This window comes from Limulus polyphemus, unplaced genomic scaffold (genome assembly GCF_000517525.1).
Source record: "Limulus polyphemus unplaced genomic scaffold, Limulus_polyphemus-2.1.2 Scaffold1586, whole genome shotgun sequence".
In the NCBI taxonomy this organism is placed as follows: Eukaryota; Metazoa; Arthropoda; class Merostomata; order Xiphosura; family Limulidae; genus Limulus; species Limulus polyphemus.
This window is the reverse complement of record NW_013667196.1, coordinates 94,429-112,031: the sequence shown is the minus strand read 5'-3', so window position 1 is coordinate 112,031 and position 17,603 is coordinate 94,429. Positions and strand designations below refer to the sequence as shown.

General features: G+C 32.2%; 1 protein-coding gene and 1 long non-coding RNA gene across 3 annotated transcripts in view; one reads left to right on the top strand and one right to left on the bottom strand.

Moving 5' to 3' along the window:
- Positions 1 to 8,265, bottom strand: part of LOC106464201 (protein split ends-like) — a 125,883-nt gene extending 117,618 nt beyond the window's left edge. For both annotated transcript variants that reach the window (XM_013924329.2, XM_022391902.1), the window contains exon 1: positions 8,045 to 8,265. In XM_013924329.2, the coding sequence (XP_013779783.1) occupies positions 8,045 to 8,127 (83 nt within the window). In that variant the 5' untranslated portion in view covers positions 8,128 to 8,265. The remainder of the gene's footprint in view (positions 1 to 8,044) is intronic.
- Positions 8,266 to 8,536: 271 nt separating this feature from the next.
- Positions 8,537 to 17,603, top strand: part of LOC111086963 — a 19,552-nt gene continuing 10,485 nt past the window's right edge. The window contains exon 1 of the long non-coding RNA XR_002611671.1: positions 8,537 to 8,618. This is a non-coding gene — a long non-coding RNA (uncharacterized LOC111086963). The remainder of the gene's footprint in view (positions 8,619 to 17,603) is intronic.

Here is a 17,603-nt window from a genome sequence, read left to right as displayed (position 1 = left end):
AAAATTCACTAGAATTTCCATACTGTCAATTTATTTGGAGTTTTAGAGCAGTTCTAAATATATTATTTTTCAGTATTCTGTAACTAATGTTATATATTTCCGGGTTTATCGGGGGAGGTCTCTTACGAATACCATATTTACAAACATTATTTCTTTCTCTATCCAAGCAGAAAAATAAACTGGTTCAACCCTTAGTTTGGTTCAGGTGTACGGTCTTTTGTTCCGGAACACCCGGAAGGCTCAACGGTGACTAACAATAGATAGCAAGGAAAACCGGAAACTAATGTTTGATATTCACTGTTTGTCTATTTGTTCATTAAAAAACTATACACATTTGCAGCTGTTAAAAAAAAGTATTTAACCTATTACAAAAACCACGTTTTTAATACAGAAAAAGACCAAATCATTACAAAAAAAGTTATTCTTAAAACGTACTATAAACCATTACAAAACATATAAGTTAGCTGTAGGCAAATAGCTTTCACAGTAAAATAAGTAAACATGTTAAATATACACGACTGTCTAAGTTTAATGCGAGTGTTATGATTTAGATAGTTTACGTGGCGCGATTGTTGAATTTAGTTGTTTTTGAAAGCGATGGTTTATCGCAAGTTTGTTTACGTAACTGTTCACGAATATACGTTGTGTAATTTACTAGTTATGAATTGGTGATTGCTATATTAATGTGTCATGTTACTGGAACCTTCTAAGTTCTTCTAATTGTTTTAATTGAGTATTATTGCATCATAATATCTCGTGGTGTATAAAACGTTCTGGGCCTCTGTGGGGTTATAAATACGCGTCCAAAAGTTAGTTATTTAAAGAGATAGATAAATCTAGACTGAGTGATTGTGAGCATAGCCATAAATGGCATATAGTGGCGATTTCTAAAGTGAATTTATCATAGGTTGTATTGTAATAACAGAGTAGAGAATAAATAATTTGTCTTGTCATTTGTGTTCTAAAGTAATTGAACCAACCTGTATGGACGTTGACGAAAAGAGACGATTATTTAAAGTTCTGGATACAACTTTAGTCATTAACTGTGTAATGAACATTTTGTATGTTTAACTTGTTTTAATATCTTATTTTAAACCAAGTGGACTGTGTGCACTATTGTTGAAATTTATCGCCAACTCACAGACACCCACAGTAAAGAATTTGGCTCACACATACATAAAAACCCTGACACTACATATATATATATATTCCTTATTATTCATAAGAGAAATAATTTCTTTTTTTGTTAGCTGAAAATTAAAACAGAACAGGCAACGTAAAACTTAACATTTTCTATGTTATAACTTACACCAGTATTTCCCACACTTTTGTCATTCACACTCCCCTTTAATAAGTGTGGCTTCTTGCGCCCCTCTTTCTTTAAATGAATTAAAGAGTTAACCTAATATATATGGATATACATTAAAATGCTATATGTGTTGTAGTAATTGCTTACTATTTTCATTAATAAAAATATATTAACACGCTTAATTTTGCATTATTTTACTATTGACTCTACCCTAATCGTTTGCCTCCCCCTCCCAAGAGATCATTTGCGCCACCCTGGGGGGTCGCCCCACACTTTGGGAAATGCTTGATGATCGCACAAACACTAGAGAATAAAGCTGCATGAGAAGAAAAATACCATTTGATAGATTTTTGGGAGTTTTTAAATTTGAGACTTTACGATATATTTAGAAATATTTATGATAACTTAGGCAACAAATGTCTTAATAGCTACACGTAAAAATAAATACATAAAAAACTGAATTAGATATATTGCCTGGCAGGACATATAAGTACATTTTTGTGCCAATAGGACTCGAACCATAAACTATCGGATTCACAGGCAGGGCACGTTAATCGCTAGGTCATGCCTGACCCAGGATGAAATATCCAGTAACGATTTGTAAATCATGTTTTACTGAAGAAGCACAATTGATATTTCAAGAAATGTGTCATTTATGCTGCATAAAAATAATAATAATAATAAAATAAAAATGTAAGTTTTCAAAAGGAAGACTTTCAAAAACAGGAAGACTTGATCCTTTGTATAATTGTTCAAGTATCTTTCACTTTCTCTGTTTAGCGGTCCAGAAACTTTATGTGTACGTATATATAATGTGTGCAATAGTTTCACTGTTGGTTCTTTTTCCTTCTCACAAACACTAATTATGCGGACTTATTGAGAAAGACAAAAAAATTGGGTAGAGCTTTCTTTCAATTGCAATATAAATTAACTTTGTAGAATTTATATTATAGTGTAACGAATTATTATAAATCAACATAATATAATTTAGAGAACTCATGAATGAAAGCAAAGAAAAACATGCTATAATATAACAACCTCACTACGTCTGCCGAAAAGGCCTTTCGCCCAATACAAGAGCTCATCAGGCTAACTGGAACATGAAAGACGTAGTAGTTTGTTCACTATATACTACTTTATTATACCATATTTCCTTGCTCCACACAAAGAAATGTGATAATATTGTATCCTTATATTAAAATGAAGTAGTGTATAATTCGATTCCTTGCCTCTACCATACACTACTTTATTTTAATATAATCGATTCCTTGCCTCTACCATACAATATTTCATTAATCTTTTTAACGGTGAGTTGATTTTCATTTGAGAGACGTGATACATAAATAACCAATAACTAGTTTGTTTTTTTTAAAAAAAAAACGTAATTGGAAACTTACCATGTAACCAGTAACCCGAAACGCGCACATACCTCTGTCTCGCTTCTAGTTGCTAACTTCAGTAATTAATGAAACATAACTTTGGCTATAACGGTATTAATAATCGAAACGATACACTTTACAAGCATTCAAAAACACGAAATACGCTATTTTACTCGTTTCAAGAAAGAAAAAAAAACTATTTATGAAATTTTATATGGAAATATGAAATGTTCTAGAATCTAGATTACATTTCCTTAACACCCAGTTTGGTACTACGATACATACAATTCATATGTTCTACGTTTTCACATATATTTTGCATTTGAAACAACTGTACTAGCCTTTACAAGTAGTAACACGTAATCATGTTCTTGAGTTCAAAGTTAGTTATTACTAGTGAAAAGAAAACAGAAATAACCATACGCAAGCACTTCGGATTTGCCTAGTATATTTCAAAGATGGTTCTTGTTTTTAAGTGTATTCTTCTTCTGATTTAAAGAAAGTTACTTTGCCAGATGTAAGGCTGTTTTTGCTACTGTTTCTATGTCACTTGTGTGATTCTGAATTGTTAGAAAATTAAATCGTACAAAAAATATTTGTTTACATGCTTATAGTTCAGTCTTTATGTCATACCCCTATCCAATGTTATGATGTAATTGTCTTACCTAGACTACCAATACACATAATATATTCAAACTTCCAAATGTCAATAAAAAAAAAACAACCCTAAAACTTATCAGGCTTCCTCGTGAGACGATGTAATGAAATGAAATGCTAGTTTTGATTAAAAACTGTGAGGTGTTAAAACCTTACGACATAATATGCTACTAGATATATTTTAACGTTACTGCAGTAATACAATTATTACACCCTCAGTTATTCTGAAGTGTAGTATATTTTACAACTTAACGCTTTAACAGTTACAAAATTCAGTTCCAATTAATTAAAATTACTCTGATTTTCCAACTACCTTTTTTTTTTCTTCTTACATTAAATACAATTCTCTGCTGGGTAATTGTGAATTTACCGTCTAAATATCGTCCACAAATTCCTAAATTTAAAAAAAAGTATAACATTTAGAAAAAAAAGTAAGCTAATATTGTTATCGTTTTTGCCATTGGTCAAATTACCGTAAACAACATTAAGGGAAGGCAAACTTTCTATTGTAAAAAACTGTATTTAATAAAACGTTTCAATACAACAATTGTGTGCCCAGAGTATTTCTTAAGTTTCTTTTTTTGTCAATCATAGTTCATCTCTTAAAACAAATCACCGAATTATTACTTTCATTCGTTATGTCAATGTATTTTTAAAATTCCGATACAATAAATTCCCAATACAATTTAAGAGTGTTTCACATTAAATAACATATATGTATATATATGTTCATTACATGTAACAGTTTTGTGGCTAAACTTGTACTGTTTCGTACCCTTAGAAAAATCCTCAACGTTCTTTAATGGGGTTGAAGTTTTGGACGAAAGAGTGCAATTACATATCCAATGTTTCTTTATCTTCGCTTATAATTCTCTACGGAAGTGAAACTAGAAAGGTCGCGGGTTAAAAAACTAACGTTTAATGTGCTTCTCTCGCTGAGTTAACGTGTGGTAAAAAGTTCACTAACGTAAAAGGGGTAAGTATTGCATTACCATCGATTAATTCGAACATTGTAAATGGGTAATTATTTTTGAAATACAAATATCAAACAGTTCGAGGTCAAACACAATGAAAAATGCACATACACACAAGGGGGACGAGACATGACACACGAAAAAGAAGATGGAATGGCCACACAAAGCGAAATTAGTCCACTGCATGGTTTGGGCTGGAGTACTTTTTTAGGCTATACGTAAACATTACGTTTCATGGTAGCTGATCCGCTACGTATTTGCTTTAGATTTTTCATACGAATGTTCAAGAAAGTAATTAAATTTATTAAATAACGCAGCATCAGTTGTTTTATTACGGTATACATGAAATTACGAAAATGATATAACCAATGATATACGTTTTTTTTTTTAACTGATACACACATCGCCTTATGATTGTAGTAAAAACAGTACAAAATTCAAAGCTAATTAATGGAATTTTTTTACAGCCTATAATACTCTTTTGTTTCTCGATTCATAGTTATTTAAACAAGTTTTAATAAATCTGAGTCTAGGTTTTTCGAGATGAAACTTGTTATTACAAGATGATAAAATTTATCAAAGTGACCAAAGACATATATATAAATTACAGAATACAACTAACTATGGTGTATTTTGACACAACTTTTTTTTTTCTAAAACACGGAAAAGCACTGTGTATGTGTTTACTTCGTACTAAGATCTTTGAAAAACTATTAACTCTTACCCCTAAAAAATCCAATAGCAATTCGATATTTATAAAAGTAATTTTGATGATAAGATTATAAATTTACGAATAAATTACTCATTGAAATTATTCATTATTGTTTAAACCACAAGAGTTCCCCAGAGCAATTCCGAAGGTTATCGAATCGGTAATTTCACTGTATCAAATTCTTCGCCGAGACCCACCCATTCATTCAGCGAGTTTATACCAGGCTATTGCAAAAGCAGATTTTTAAACTCACCTGCTAGATCTATCTTCACATACCTTTCGTATAAAAGTAAATGTTGTATGAACATAGGTATTGTCAAATAATGCATACACTTTGTCAGAACAGTGGGGAATTTATATAGAAAAAGAAATCACGAATCTAGAGCCAAGCCGAAATACAGTCCTACAAACTCTACGTAAATTCAAAATAAATATGCAATTAAGTGTACGAACGAAACTGAATATTCAAAAGTTGCTGTTAACCTATAACAAATTCTGCTATTACCTTCTGATCAAAGCATAGATCAAAACTAAAACTCAACCCGGTAATGAGTAGAGCTAATTAAATATTATTCCTTCGTTCTTTCTTTTAAAGACTAGAATACATTGTTTCATCAGTTAGCTAACCTTGCTGTTAGCGTTTTTCCTATGGATACCCCAATAATATCTCACGAAGTTCGACCACTTTAGGAAATTTAAGTTATTCCTAAACCCACATACTAAGTTGATAATACAAAATAATATCTATAATAACAATAATAAACATATATTAAACTTTCTAACCAATACAGTTAAGGAAAGTAAGGTTACAGAATGAATACTGTACACTTTATTTACGGAACACAAACGCTGGTGTTTTAAGTACTATCGTAGGTTTTAATTTTGGGGAAACTTAACATCAGTATTAACAAAACTTCATACAGCCCTTGTTAACATTGTCTTGTAACAAATAAAGCCTGTTAAACCACTCCGATGGTGCAATCTTTAACTGCACTTGGCACTATAACAGTCTTACTTGCTAATTACCTTTTCTTAAACATAACTAAGTAGTAAGTTTAACGAAGACATTTAAAATGTGTAAAATTGATTTTTGGCACTTAGTCAACTATTTCCAACTTTTGTCTAACCGAATACTAAGATTTCTTATACTGTACCCACCCATGGCCCCAATGTGCGGAGCGTATTTTTGCGGCAATGGTTCGCAAACCATGAATGTCCAGATTCACAATCGTAGTACAATAACCACTCCTGGCCAAGCGGATCGGGAAGTAACGTCAACGTTTTAAGAATATTCATGTGACTGTACTGTTTCATAATATATTAAATTTACGTCTTTAAACTGCGATGTGATCTACAGTATGTTCGTGTAATTGAATATTGTTAAACGAAGTTAAAGCTATTTAGTTGAAATAAAATGAAACGATAGGACTTTTTTTTTTATCGTAGACAATATCGCGATTCTTTCAACCACAATATTTGGAAAACAGTCAGTCAGAAAAGAATGACTAATTGAATTTAAGAGCCCCGATAAGTTCAAAACTTTCATAAGACAGAGCTTTTATTTTTTTCTAGCTTTGAAGCCGTGAAAAGGAAACGTCTTATATCTCGGCAGCACTAGGGGTTCTTTAATTGTGATATATATATATTTAAATCACTTTTTTGAAAAATTGCTCAAATTGATGAATACATTAACATTCCGTCACATACTATTATGTCTTCAACATAACTGTTTAAACCCATATTTGAGACTTGTAATTGTTAAAAGAATAAATATTTATTACGTTTGTTTGGTAAACGGCTATACATTATCGCGAATCGGTGACAAACCGAAGCAAGGTAAAAATCTATCATCACCTACACACCATTTTTCGAGTTTCCTAATAGTTTCGTTATTGAGTTTTTCATGGACTGCATCTGTGTGGAATTTGTTGGAGTGACCGACGTTTCGGTCTAAATGTTAAGTTTTCATCATTTAAACTAAAAATTTAGTAAAATCTTCTTTGATTGAAACTGCTCTACAAAAATTTCACAATGCAGCACGTGCGTTTTGTTTTTGTTGACATTGGTATGAAAAAAACTGCTGCTTTAAGAACTTACCACTACTGACGTTTTGGTTGATCCTCTTCATAACGCCATAAAACACCAATTTAAAACAAAAACAAAAAAAAACAACTTGTGCCAGAAATAGCAATCAAATATAGAGTTTCACTATTTTAGTTTTCTCTTAATCCAAGAAGTAAGGAAAATCCGTAAGGTTGACACGCGTGTGCACTTTATACAATGCTAAAATCAATGAAACCTTAACCATTATAAACATACAGTTCGTTCTTGACCTTATGTTAAAACCAAATGCTTAAAAGTTGTCTTCTAAATTATCAGTTTAATTGCTGTTAATTAACGAGATGAAAAAATCAAAATGAAGTGTAGGTGAACACAAAAATGAATCATTATCTTCTTACGTGATTTAGAACCATTTTAGAAAATGGTTCTACGTATGGATGATAAATATAAGGGTATAGCTTATAAATGTTTAATTTTCTTTTAATAAAATAAAACGCAAAACTGTAAAATAAACAAATCATTGAAAACGACAAACCCAAACTTGTAAATATATTAAGCAATAAATATCCAACAAAACAGTAATCCAATACAGATCCCACCACAGATTACGACTGCTTGTTCCAAGCCCACGCTTCTCTTGTGTGGTTATATAAATGAGGATTCAGATACAGTTGCCCAAGCGGAATCCATATGACTGAGAAATCGAAAAACATTCTTCGTGAGATCTTTTCATTGCCACATGTGAAACCCAAACTCCTTGATAACATTAAGCCATTTTGGAATAAAAACGATAATAATAATGATCCACCACACTTCTTTTTTTTTCTTTTGCTTTTAAAATATTCCTATTTATCAGCATGACATACGGACGCAGCCGTTTGGCCACGAGAACACAAGCCCGTAAATGAAGCACACACAGTCCGTCAAAATTTGACGGCACACACTCACGTACCGTTTAAAATGCTCCAATATCCTCTCTTCCCGAATATTATCCGGTAAATTTCCAATCCAGAGGTGTCTAGTCTCTCTAACCATCTTGCACAAGGGTCCACATCAGGTCTTTTCTCTCGCACAGCCCATCTGACAAAATCATGCACGATGTGTTTTGCTCGCGAACGGCACACACGTACGATCTCCACCGTTTAAATGACGTCATACTGGCAGCTACCTCTCGTGCTGTGCGGTAAAGTACGAGCGCAACTCTACGAGCCACATCCTATGGCAACAACAAATAACGAGGTAGTGGGTTCTTTCCATGAAGTTCCGGTCGTGAGTACAGATTCCACATGCTGGACTTTTTTTTATTGATACTTTTTTGTATTTATCATAACTGTTTTGAAATTTGATATAGTTTAATTAAAATTATATTTAACAGTTCAATAAAAAATTATCAACAAAATATGTAAGATGAGTTAAAAACTAGACTGTTTAGTGTTATCTTTATTATTCACCTTTTCAAGCACTTTAAAATGGACCTAAGTTAGGTTTACTGGGGTTCATTGGTGATAGCCATGTGAGCTAATAACGTTTAACATTTTTTAGTTATATATTACTACTTGATGCATAATATTAACATTACATATATAAAAAACAAGTTGGAACTTGCAACATAACTTTTATTTCACTTCAGCTAAATGTTTTTGTTTCCAAACACAACATAAATTATGTCATAATATTAAACTTAAAATATCAGATTCATATTGGCCCTTGAAACAGTTTTCCCAGTATGTAATCCTGTATTACACAAGTTACAAATTAACGTACTTTATTGAAGACTCATAATACAAATACTACACATATTTGTCGTCAAAACAATAGATGGGAAGTTAATACCAATCCTCACCTTTTATGTCATTAAAATATTAAATTTTCAATTCTAAAAGTTTCAGTTTTTAACAAGATCTTTCAAAGTTAACCACTAAATATAATTTTTACAGACTTAACAAAAGATTATAAAATTAAGAGAGATAACTATAATTTTATAGGGTAAAACTATACATATTATTACAAAAAGATTCTAGGAAATTAGTAAAATTGTTTTAAATGTACAAAAAAGCAAGTTAAAAATTTTCCAATTACACGATGCCTTTGTTGTAAGGAAAAATAAAACGTGTAAACTGTAATTAGGAGTCAGTATAGCAAAAGAAACGATGATTCACCTTCACCTTTTCAAAAAATAAGATGCCCACAGTTTAAAATGGACATATAATTCCTACAAAGATATGTAATCCTTCGTAAATATCCTGTGGTTTTAGCATTATAAACAGATAAAGATAAATAATCCCATTAAGGCAAGAACACAAAGTTTTCAAGAGTTATTCCTCGTCCTGTTGTTAAAACAATATGGCGCCCACCAAAAATCTCAGCCTATGACAGATGCATCTTTCAAGTAAGCTTACCGCTATAATCGTAACACAAAAAAAGTCGCCAAACTCATTTTAATTTCAATTTAAGCTTTAAAACATCAATCTATGCATTGTAAGATATCTTCTTCTGAACAGCCAGAACAAATGGCTGATTAAATGCATAAGAATAATCTCCCTTACTCAATTCACAAATAATACCCTGCAAACAAAGGCGCGACTGCCTGAAACGTCAAAAGGAAAAGGTTGGAGAGGATGAGGTGTGACGTCACCAGAAAATTGATTTTCATTGGTGTATTCAATAGTAAAAACGATCCCAGTAGCTTCTGTGTTGCCATCTACCATTTTAAAATTAAACAATATTTGGTTTAGTAATAATAATCTATTTTCGATTAAATTCAATGTTGTCTTGATTATATATATATATATATATATATATTTCTTACTCATTCTTAAAGATATTGGTATATTTTTTAAAATACTAGTTTTTTTACAACAAGGAAATATTATTTTCACGTTTTTTACAGCTGTTAGGGAAAAGATGAATTTAAAAAATGTAAAGAATGTGTTATAATCGTCTGACAAAAATGATGTTTCAATTATGTAATATATGTAAGTTCTAAAGCTATCTATTAGTTTCTACAAAGTAGCATATTGTATTGTAGCTTTCAGAAAAATAAATAATTTTGAAACATTTTAGTTATTGCGTATCTGCGCTGTGTACGCCGCAGGACCGAACCCAGAAGTTATAAGCCACCAATCTTACTGCTGATTGCTGATTAACCGGGGAATAAGTTAAAAGAATAACTACAAAAGACATTTAACTTCAGAATCATATTGAAAATTGGCGTAGATTCTGTTTATACGCAATGCTCTTTCGTGACGAAATAAGATTTGAGGTTATCAAACTTTGCTGTCGGATTTAGCACTTGGGATTTGTTCACCTAGAGGTAGTATCGTTGAAAACATGAGTCAATATAAAACTATATCATGGCAATAAATTGCCCTTTACGGAAAGTTTTTGAACGATTGAAGTGCCTATAACTCAACATAAATATTTTGCCCACTCTCGGATCAGAGAAACGTTCACAAAATCGCTAGAAGAATATAATAACTCTCTCTCTTTTTGTCATTAACGCAATAAGGTTGCTGAAAATATGGCCTTTGTACAAAAATAAAACTTAAACATGGAAAATAAATATTTTAGTATTTTTACTGACCTATTAGCAAACTTTCTCACCTCTAAAATAAAATCGTTTTTTGTTTTATTTATATATATAACAGCGTTTTTTCTTTAGTTATATTTAACAAACAGTAATATTAAAATTTGCTTTTTCAAAAACTTCATTAATCTACATGTATGTGTACGTACTTCCAACAGACAATAATTTCAAGAATATCATTTCGTTTCTTTCAAAACATTGTTCAAAAACTAATGGATAGTATTGCTTGATATTGATCAAAATATGTAATACTGAGTACATACAAAACTATGTTGAAATATAACCTAATAAGTTATTTATTACTATAATTTTACTAGATAGATTTGTATAACGCTTCATACGTAAAAACACTCACTGACCCAAAACGGCCGTTGTTGACAACTTGAAAATTTCGAGCTGATTGCCATCTATGGTAATTTATGTGAATTAAACCTCAATACAGTTTATATGGGCATATTTTAATTCGTGTTTCTTAAAAAAAAAAAAGTAGGTGGAGGATTATTTAAAATGAGTTGGCATTTCATTCTAAGAACAAAGTATATATATATGTAGCTGAAGCAGGTAACATTGTATATTGGAGTCTACTTGTTATAGTTCTACCTTTATCATAGCTTAAAATTACGATAAAATTGAATATTTACATAAAAAATTCCCCCCCGGTGGGACAGCGGTAAGTCGACTTAAGATGCTAAAATCCGGGATCCGATTCTCCGCAGTTGTCACAGCAGATAGCCCAATGTGGATTTGTTCTACAAAAACAAATTACATAGAAATATTTCATTGTAAAGCCAAAATCAAAAAAAGATTATTTACTTAGATATGATGGAAAGTGACTTTGTACCAAAAATTTAACGCTTTGATCGTATAATTTCATGCAATACCTGAATTTCATGTTTAAAAAGCAACTTTTTAAGAATTTAAAATTTTGTAATTTATACCTGTTACTAAATCTTCGATGTCTCGGTTTTTAAAACGAATTATCATTTTTAGAACATTTTATTCAGTAGACTCGAGTAACACTTATGGAACATCCTTTTAATAAATGTATAAAGGTGAAGGAAAACCTTAAGTTTTAACCAATTTTATAAAATTTCAGATGTACAAATATCTACAGAACATTACTGCAAAAGTTTTACTACTTCTAGATATCTGTTTACAAATTATTAGATTTATGAGATGTATGCTTGTCACATGCATTTTGTCTTTTAACTTAATGACGATTGAAACTCCGCTGTTATGATCTTAGAATAATTAAATAATCCAAAGTAGAAATTTTAAATTATGTTTACGCTTTAAATCCTGGACATATCATCACACGTGGTATTCAGGTACAGTGATGTCCGACAGAAAAGTCTAAGGTATCCTCAAAAGGCATGTATGGGACTTTTATGAATAAATCGAACTCGGACAGCAAATTGAAAAAGGCTATTAAATACCCTTCCCAAAGGCGATCAATTTTCGGTCGAATCGCGCTACCAACAAACCCAAGACAATATCAATATATATATATAAAGTTCTGATATATGCCATTCCAACGCGACTTTATATCGATGTAGTTGTCACATGACTTGTATGTTTAAAATCGTTTGAACAGAGCTCAGATAGCTCATTGTGTAGCTTTGCACTAAAACAACAACAATACGATTCTTAAAAGTATTAAATTGTTTTGATTTTTTTTCGCTTCATTTAAATTAGAGAACATAATAGATTTTTTAACAAATATAAAAAAAGAGGTTTTTCAAAACATTTTGGTTAGGTTTTAGGATCAATTTGTTACTAAAATCAGGAGGTTTTAAAAATATTTTGGTCAAGTTTTGAGATCAATGTTGTTTTGACCTAAAGAGTTTTATAAGTTTATTTTAATTATAATTTATTGTATTTTCATTTAACCATTAACTACTATGGTGGGTCCTATATGACCCTAAGTAATTTTATTTTGTTAACAAATATGTTTCTCCAGAGAGACATACTGTTTTTCTGTTGTTTCTTCTTCTTCTTGCTTATTTCTTTTTCCAAACGCTTTTCAATCGACCGACATTCCTTCATTTCTTGGCGGATTAACTTAAAAGTTGGTAGGGTTATACCTTGGTCCAATACGCCCAAATGCCTTTTTCTTTTATTGGTTTAAAGATCAAACAACCCTTTTTTTTTGGGGGGGGGGCTCCTGTGCGGTCATACTTACAGCAATCAAGATGAAAATTGGCACAAATATATATTTTTATCCGTCCTACACATTGACATGAAAAATTGAATTTGTCCATTTTGAGTAGGGGGGTCAAAGCTCACAAAAGAGCATAATTTTGAGGTTTTTGGTCAATTACTTGGCCATATTTTGACCAATTTACATGAGATGTGGTACAAAGTAAAAATGATGGACTTGCCCATTTTTAGTAATTGTAGGGGGATCAAATGCCGCAAAAAGCATAATTTTAGGATATTTTGATAATTCTCCGCCATATTTTGGTCAAATTACATAGGACTTGGTCCAAAGATATTTTTTAAAGGTCCCATACATATATATACAAAAATATGAGATATACCCATTTTTGTTCATTTTAAGGGGGTGAAAATGTTAAATGTTAGGGGTTTTGGTCAATTACTTAGCCTTGTTTCGACCAATTTACAATTTGGAAAAATGATACTATTTGTAGGTCCCAAACAGAGATATAGACAATTTGGGGATTTTTGGCGTTTGCTCAATTTTTCAGTGAGGAAAGCACAATTTGTGATTTTCGTGAAAACTATTCATGTGTATGATGTCAACCAATTTACATGAGATTTGGTACAAAGATACCTTCTTGCAGATCTCAAGCGGTGATACAGACGGTTTTCGGTTTTTCTCTGTTTTTCACAACTTTTTTGGTATCAAAATTGGCCGTGTGGCATTCGCTCGTGAATGTTGGCTTTTTTAATTAATTTTTTGCTTCTGCTATGATATTGAGGTTTTTGCATTCTCGTGCATTAGTTGAATTTTTCGAATACAATAATATACTTTTTTTAACAAGTCATAGTGTTATCGAACAAACAAATCCTAGTGCCTCAGTCTTAAACTTACAATATGATGCAAATAATTAATGCAATTTTTATAATTGAATATCTTGCTTCAAATGAGTTACGTTATAATTTGAAATAGACTTTTCTTCAAATTTTGTTATTGTTTTTCAAATACCGATTGAAACGGTATTTTAAACTGCTAGAACGTTAACAGTAGATTTCAATTATTAGTGGCTCTTCCGACAGGACTCTTTTTGGGCAAGAAATGAGTGTTGTAGCTGAAATACTTATCAATTTCACCATTCTATAACTAGTACGAAATATATTTTTATTCGGGTACCTTACTGGAACCTTGGTTCTTCAGTTTCAACACTACATGTACACGTGTCTGTGTAGACGTTTAGGAAGGAAGCTCATTTAAACTGCTAATACAGAAATCTGTACAAACTGGTTTGAAGTGTATGTAAATTATTGGTTGAAGTATTTAACCCGAGGACTTGTGGGACATCGCGCTAAGGTTTTGTCTGACTATATTAGTAAAGTATTGCCATAGTTCTATTAATTTTTTGACTCTCTCTTGTTCAGCTCCAGCGTTTCCCTCAACCTCCACAATCAAACAATAATCACAGGAATAGAAGTTTGTCAGCAGATGGGTGACTTACACAAACATTAATGTAAATAAAGTTCTTGCTTATTTGTTCATTTGTTTTCCCATAAAGCACAGAACACAACTATACAAGAAAGAAAATAAGTCTGCATTAAACCAAAACAGTAATTAAATAAAATTCATGGACATGGCCCTGAGAAGGAGAAAAACACAAACATCCCAAACAAACAACAACAACATAAAATACTAAACATAAATAACCAAGAAGAATACAAATTTGCAATAGTACAGAAGTACAGGTCGAAAAAGAACCTAACTCTCCCAGGTGTCCAGCATCTAAATCCCGATGCAGAGAGAGAGAGAGACTGAAAACGAAAACTCGCTCAATAACTAATGTTGTTTTTGTAGTTCGAATATTATGAACTAAGATTTGTTTGAGATTTTAACGCTGACGATGGAACTTAAAAAATTCCTAAACGTCCCTAATTATTTTTTTTTCTTTTTGGTATTACCGTGTTTTTAATATTTATTATAAAACTCCGTTTTCCAACTGATGAATCAATTAAATAATTGATTTAGGTTTCCTAAGAGATACAAGGAGTTTCTCGTTTTGTTTTCACAATCAAACTCTTAAATTAAGTCATTCAAGCAATTAGAATTTCTGTAAAACAAAACATTTCTAATCAAATACAAAAGTTGAGTGTATTATATCAAAACGCTTTTGGAGCTTCACCATTTCCATTCATGCTCTACCTGACAACAACGCATCTTGACAATAGCCCTGCAGCGTACTTTTCATTACAAGACTTCCATGACAAAAGTGCACCCTTCTCTCTCTGCATACCTTCCATAATCCATCCAATGTACTAGTATGACAGTTTTTCAGCGCTCGTTTCAACACTCCAACCACACAGAAATCCATAAGCAGCTCGACCAGTATGTCTTTGTATAGAATAATATGAATACTAGTTTCATTCTCCAGCTGCTTGGGATATACGACGGTTGAATGGCGTGGAAGCAACTCGTGTCACTTTTCAACGATGGTCTTTCTTGATTATATCGCGTATTGTTTCCTCGGGTACGTGGACGGCTTTTGCCACTGATCTTAGTGTTCGTAAATTCTCCTCTGTTACAAGACGCCACACTTTGCTTACCATAGCTATAGTACAACTTATTGCAGGTCACTTTCTGGATGGTGCCTCAAGTTTGTCCATATTTTTTTGCTTTCCAATACCACTAAATACAAGGGATATCCCTGGCTTGGAATTTTCAAGTCCCCGATTTGAACACATCTTTAGGATCTAAGGTTATGAATATTTTGCGTGTTACGAAGTTCGTGAACTGTTGTATTATATATTGTTAAGCCTCCGTTCGTTAATTAATTTTCCGAAAATTCGTTCCGACGAAACTTTAGCGACACAAGTCCTTTCTTAAATAAAACTGGTTTATTCTTTCCGAATACAACTTTACCGATACACTTAATTTCAACAGTTGCTCTATAACAAACGCTAGAACGTCTCACGTGCTCGACAATACTCAATTACACACTCTCTGACTGCAGTTCAATTACTCATTACCTACACACTGTCCCGTCACGTTGTGACCATCTTATATATACCAGCTATCCCCAATCTAGTAATCTCCCGACAATTCACGAAGGTTCGAGAAAGAAGTGGCGTGATACTAGTCGCGTGACCTCGCTGACGCAACAATATGGAATTAATGGTAAAAGATTTTGTTTTGCGATTTTTGTAATCTAGTAATCTCCCGACAATTCACGAAGGTTCGAGAAAGAAGTGGCGTGATACTAGTCGCGTGACCTCGCTGACGCAACAATATGGAATTAATGGTAAAAGATTTTGTTTTGCGATTTTTGTAATCAGTGTGATGCAGTCTTCTTGTGTGATGAAATCATAAAATATTTTTTGACTGCTTCTACAATTGGATTTCATGTCTGTTCTTGGCTGTTTTGTTCTTGTGGTTGTTGTGTTATGCTGATTGTGGGTTGTGTTTTTGTTTGCGTGTTGCCTATGCGTAGGTGTAAGTTTGTTGCTGTACGTCCATGTTCGTGTTTTCTGTTTGTTGTGGTGTTGGTACCAGAGGTGTTCTTCTTTTTGTACTGTTTATTTGATTTACAATATTTTGTGTGTTTAGAATACGTGTTTTGATGTCCTTATACTTAGGACATCCTTTGTAGCTTGCAGTATGTTGATGCTGGCAGTTGGAGCAGAACGGTTCTGTACTGGTTTTAGGCCAGTCTGAGTTGTAGTGTTCTCTCCCGCAGCCTACACAGCGAGAGGAGAGCTTTACAAGCTGCCGTTACGTGTCCATACCTTTGGCAGTTGTAACACTGAGTCACAACTACCGCCGGTATTTTGGTGTTTTCTATTCTTATCTTTTATACTAGAGAATGATACTTTCTGATATCACGCTCTGAATATCCTGTGTTTCAATACTTTTACCATCGTATTGAATCGGAAGTTTAGAAAGAACAGATTTAAACGGTAACAATATAATGGAATGTACGATAAAACGTGCGGCATACACATGTTTAATAAATAACATTGTTAAGAGAAACCATTATAGAGAAAGGCTTAAATATAAGTATAAACACTGTATCTTTAAAATAATAATAAATATCAGATAAAAACACCGAGGATTAATCACATTAATGACAATAGGAAGGAATTGGTGTTATTATTTAGTGTTGGGTGATAACTGAAAATGGAAAGGCTTTCATTAATAAAGAGTTCGTAATCTATGGTTCTGAAGTCAAGAATTTCAAAGTTTTTTAGAAGTATGGGATGATTGTTATTTTCGCTGTGTAATCGGATACAAGACTCGGGTGGATTAGTTAGTTTATATTCGCTTCTAGCTGAAATTCTCATATACTTCGACGGACTTTAAAATATTTTAAAAATTGTAAACTCATCTCTGACACCACTTTTACAGATCTTTATCCTACAGGTTCCCTCCCTGGTTTTATGTATGGCTTATCGATCTATTCAATCTATTCTTGGTTCCCACGCCTACAAACTTCCTGAATATCTTGTATCTGCATTAAGCTCACTAACTAATAACGAATTCACTGTTAAAGATTCTTTTTCTTTTGCTCAAGAGATATCTAAATGTCCTAATGCAGACCAATTCGTTACAGCCATATTTGATATTCACTCCTTATTCATTAACATCCCACTTGAGGGGACACATAAAATAATTATTAAACAGTTATTCCCTAACAAAAATGCCCTGCACTCTAACTTTAACCAACAAAAATTCAAACAGCTTCTTAAATTGGTCCTCAAGGACAATCACTTCGTTTTT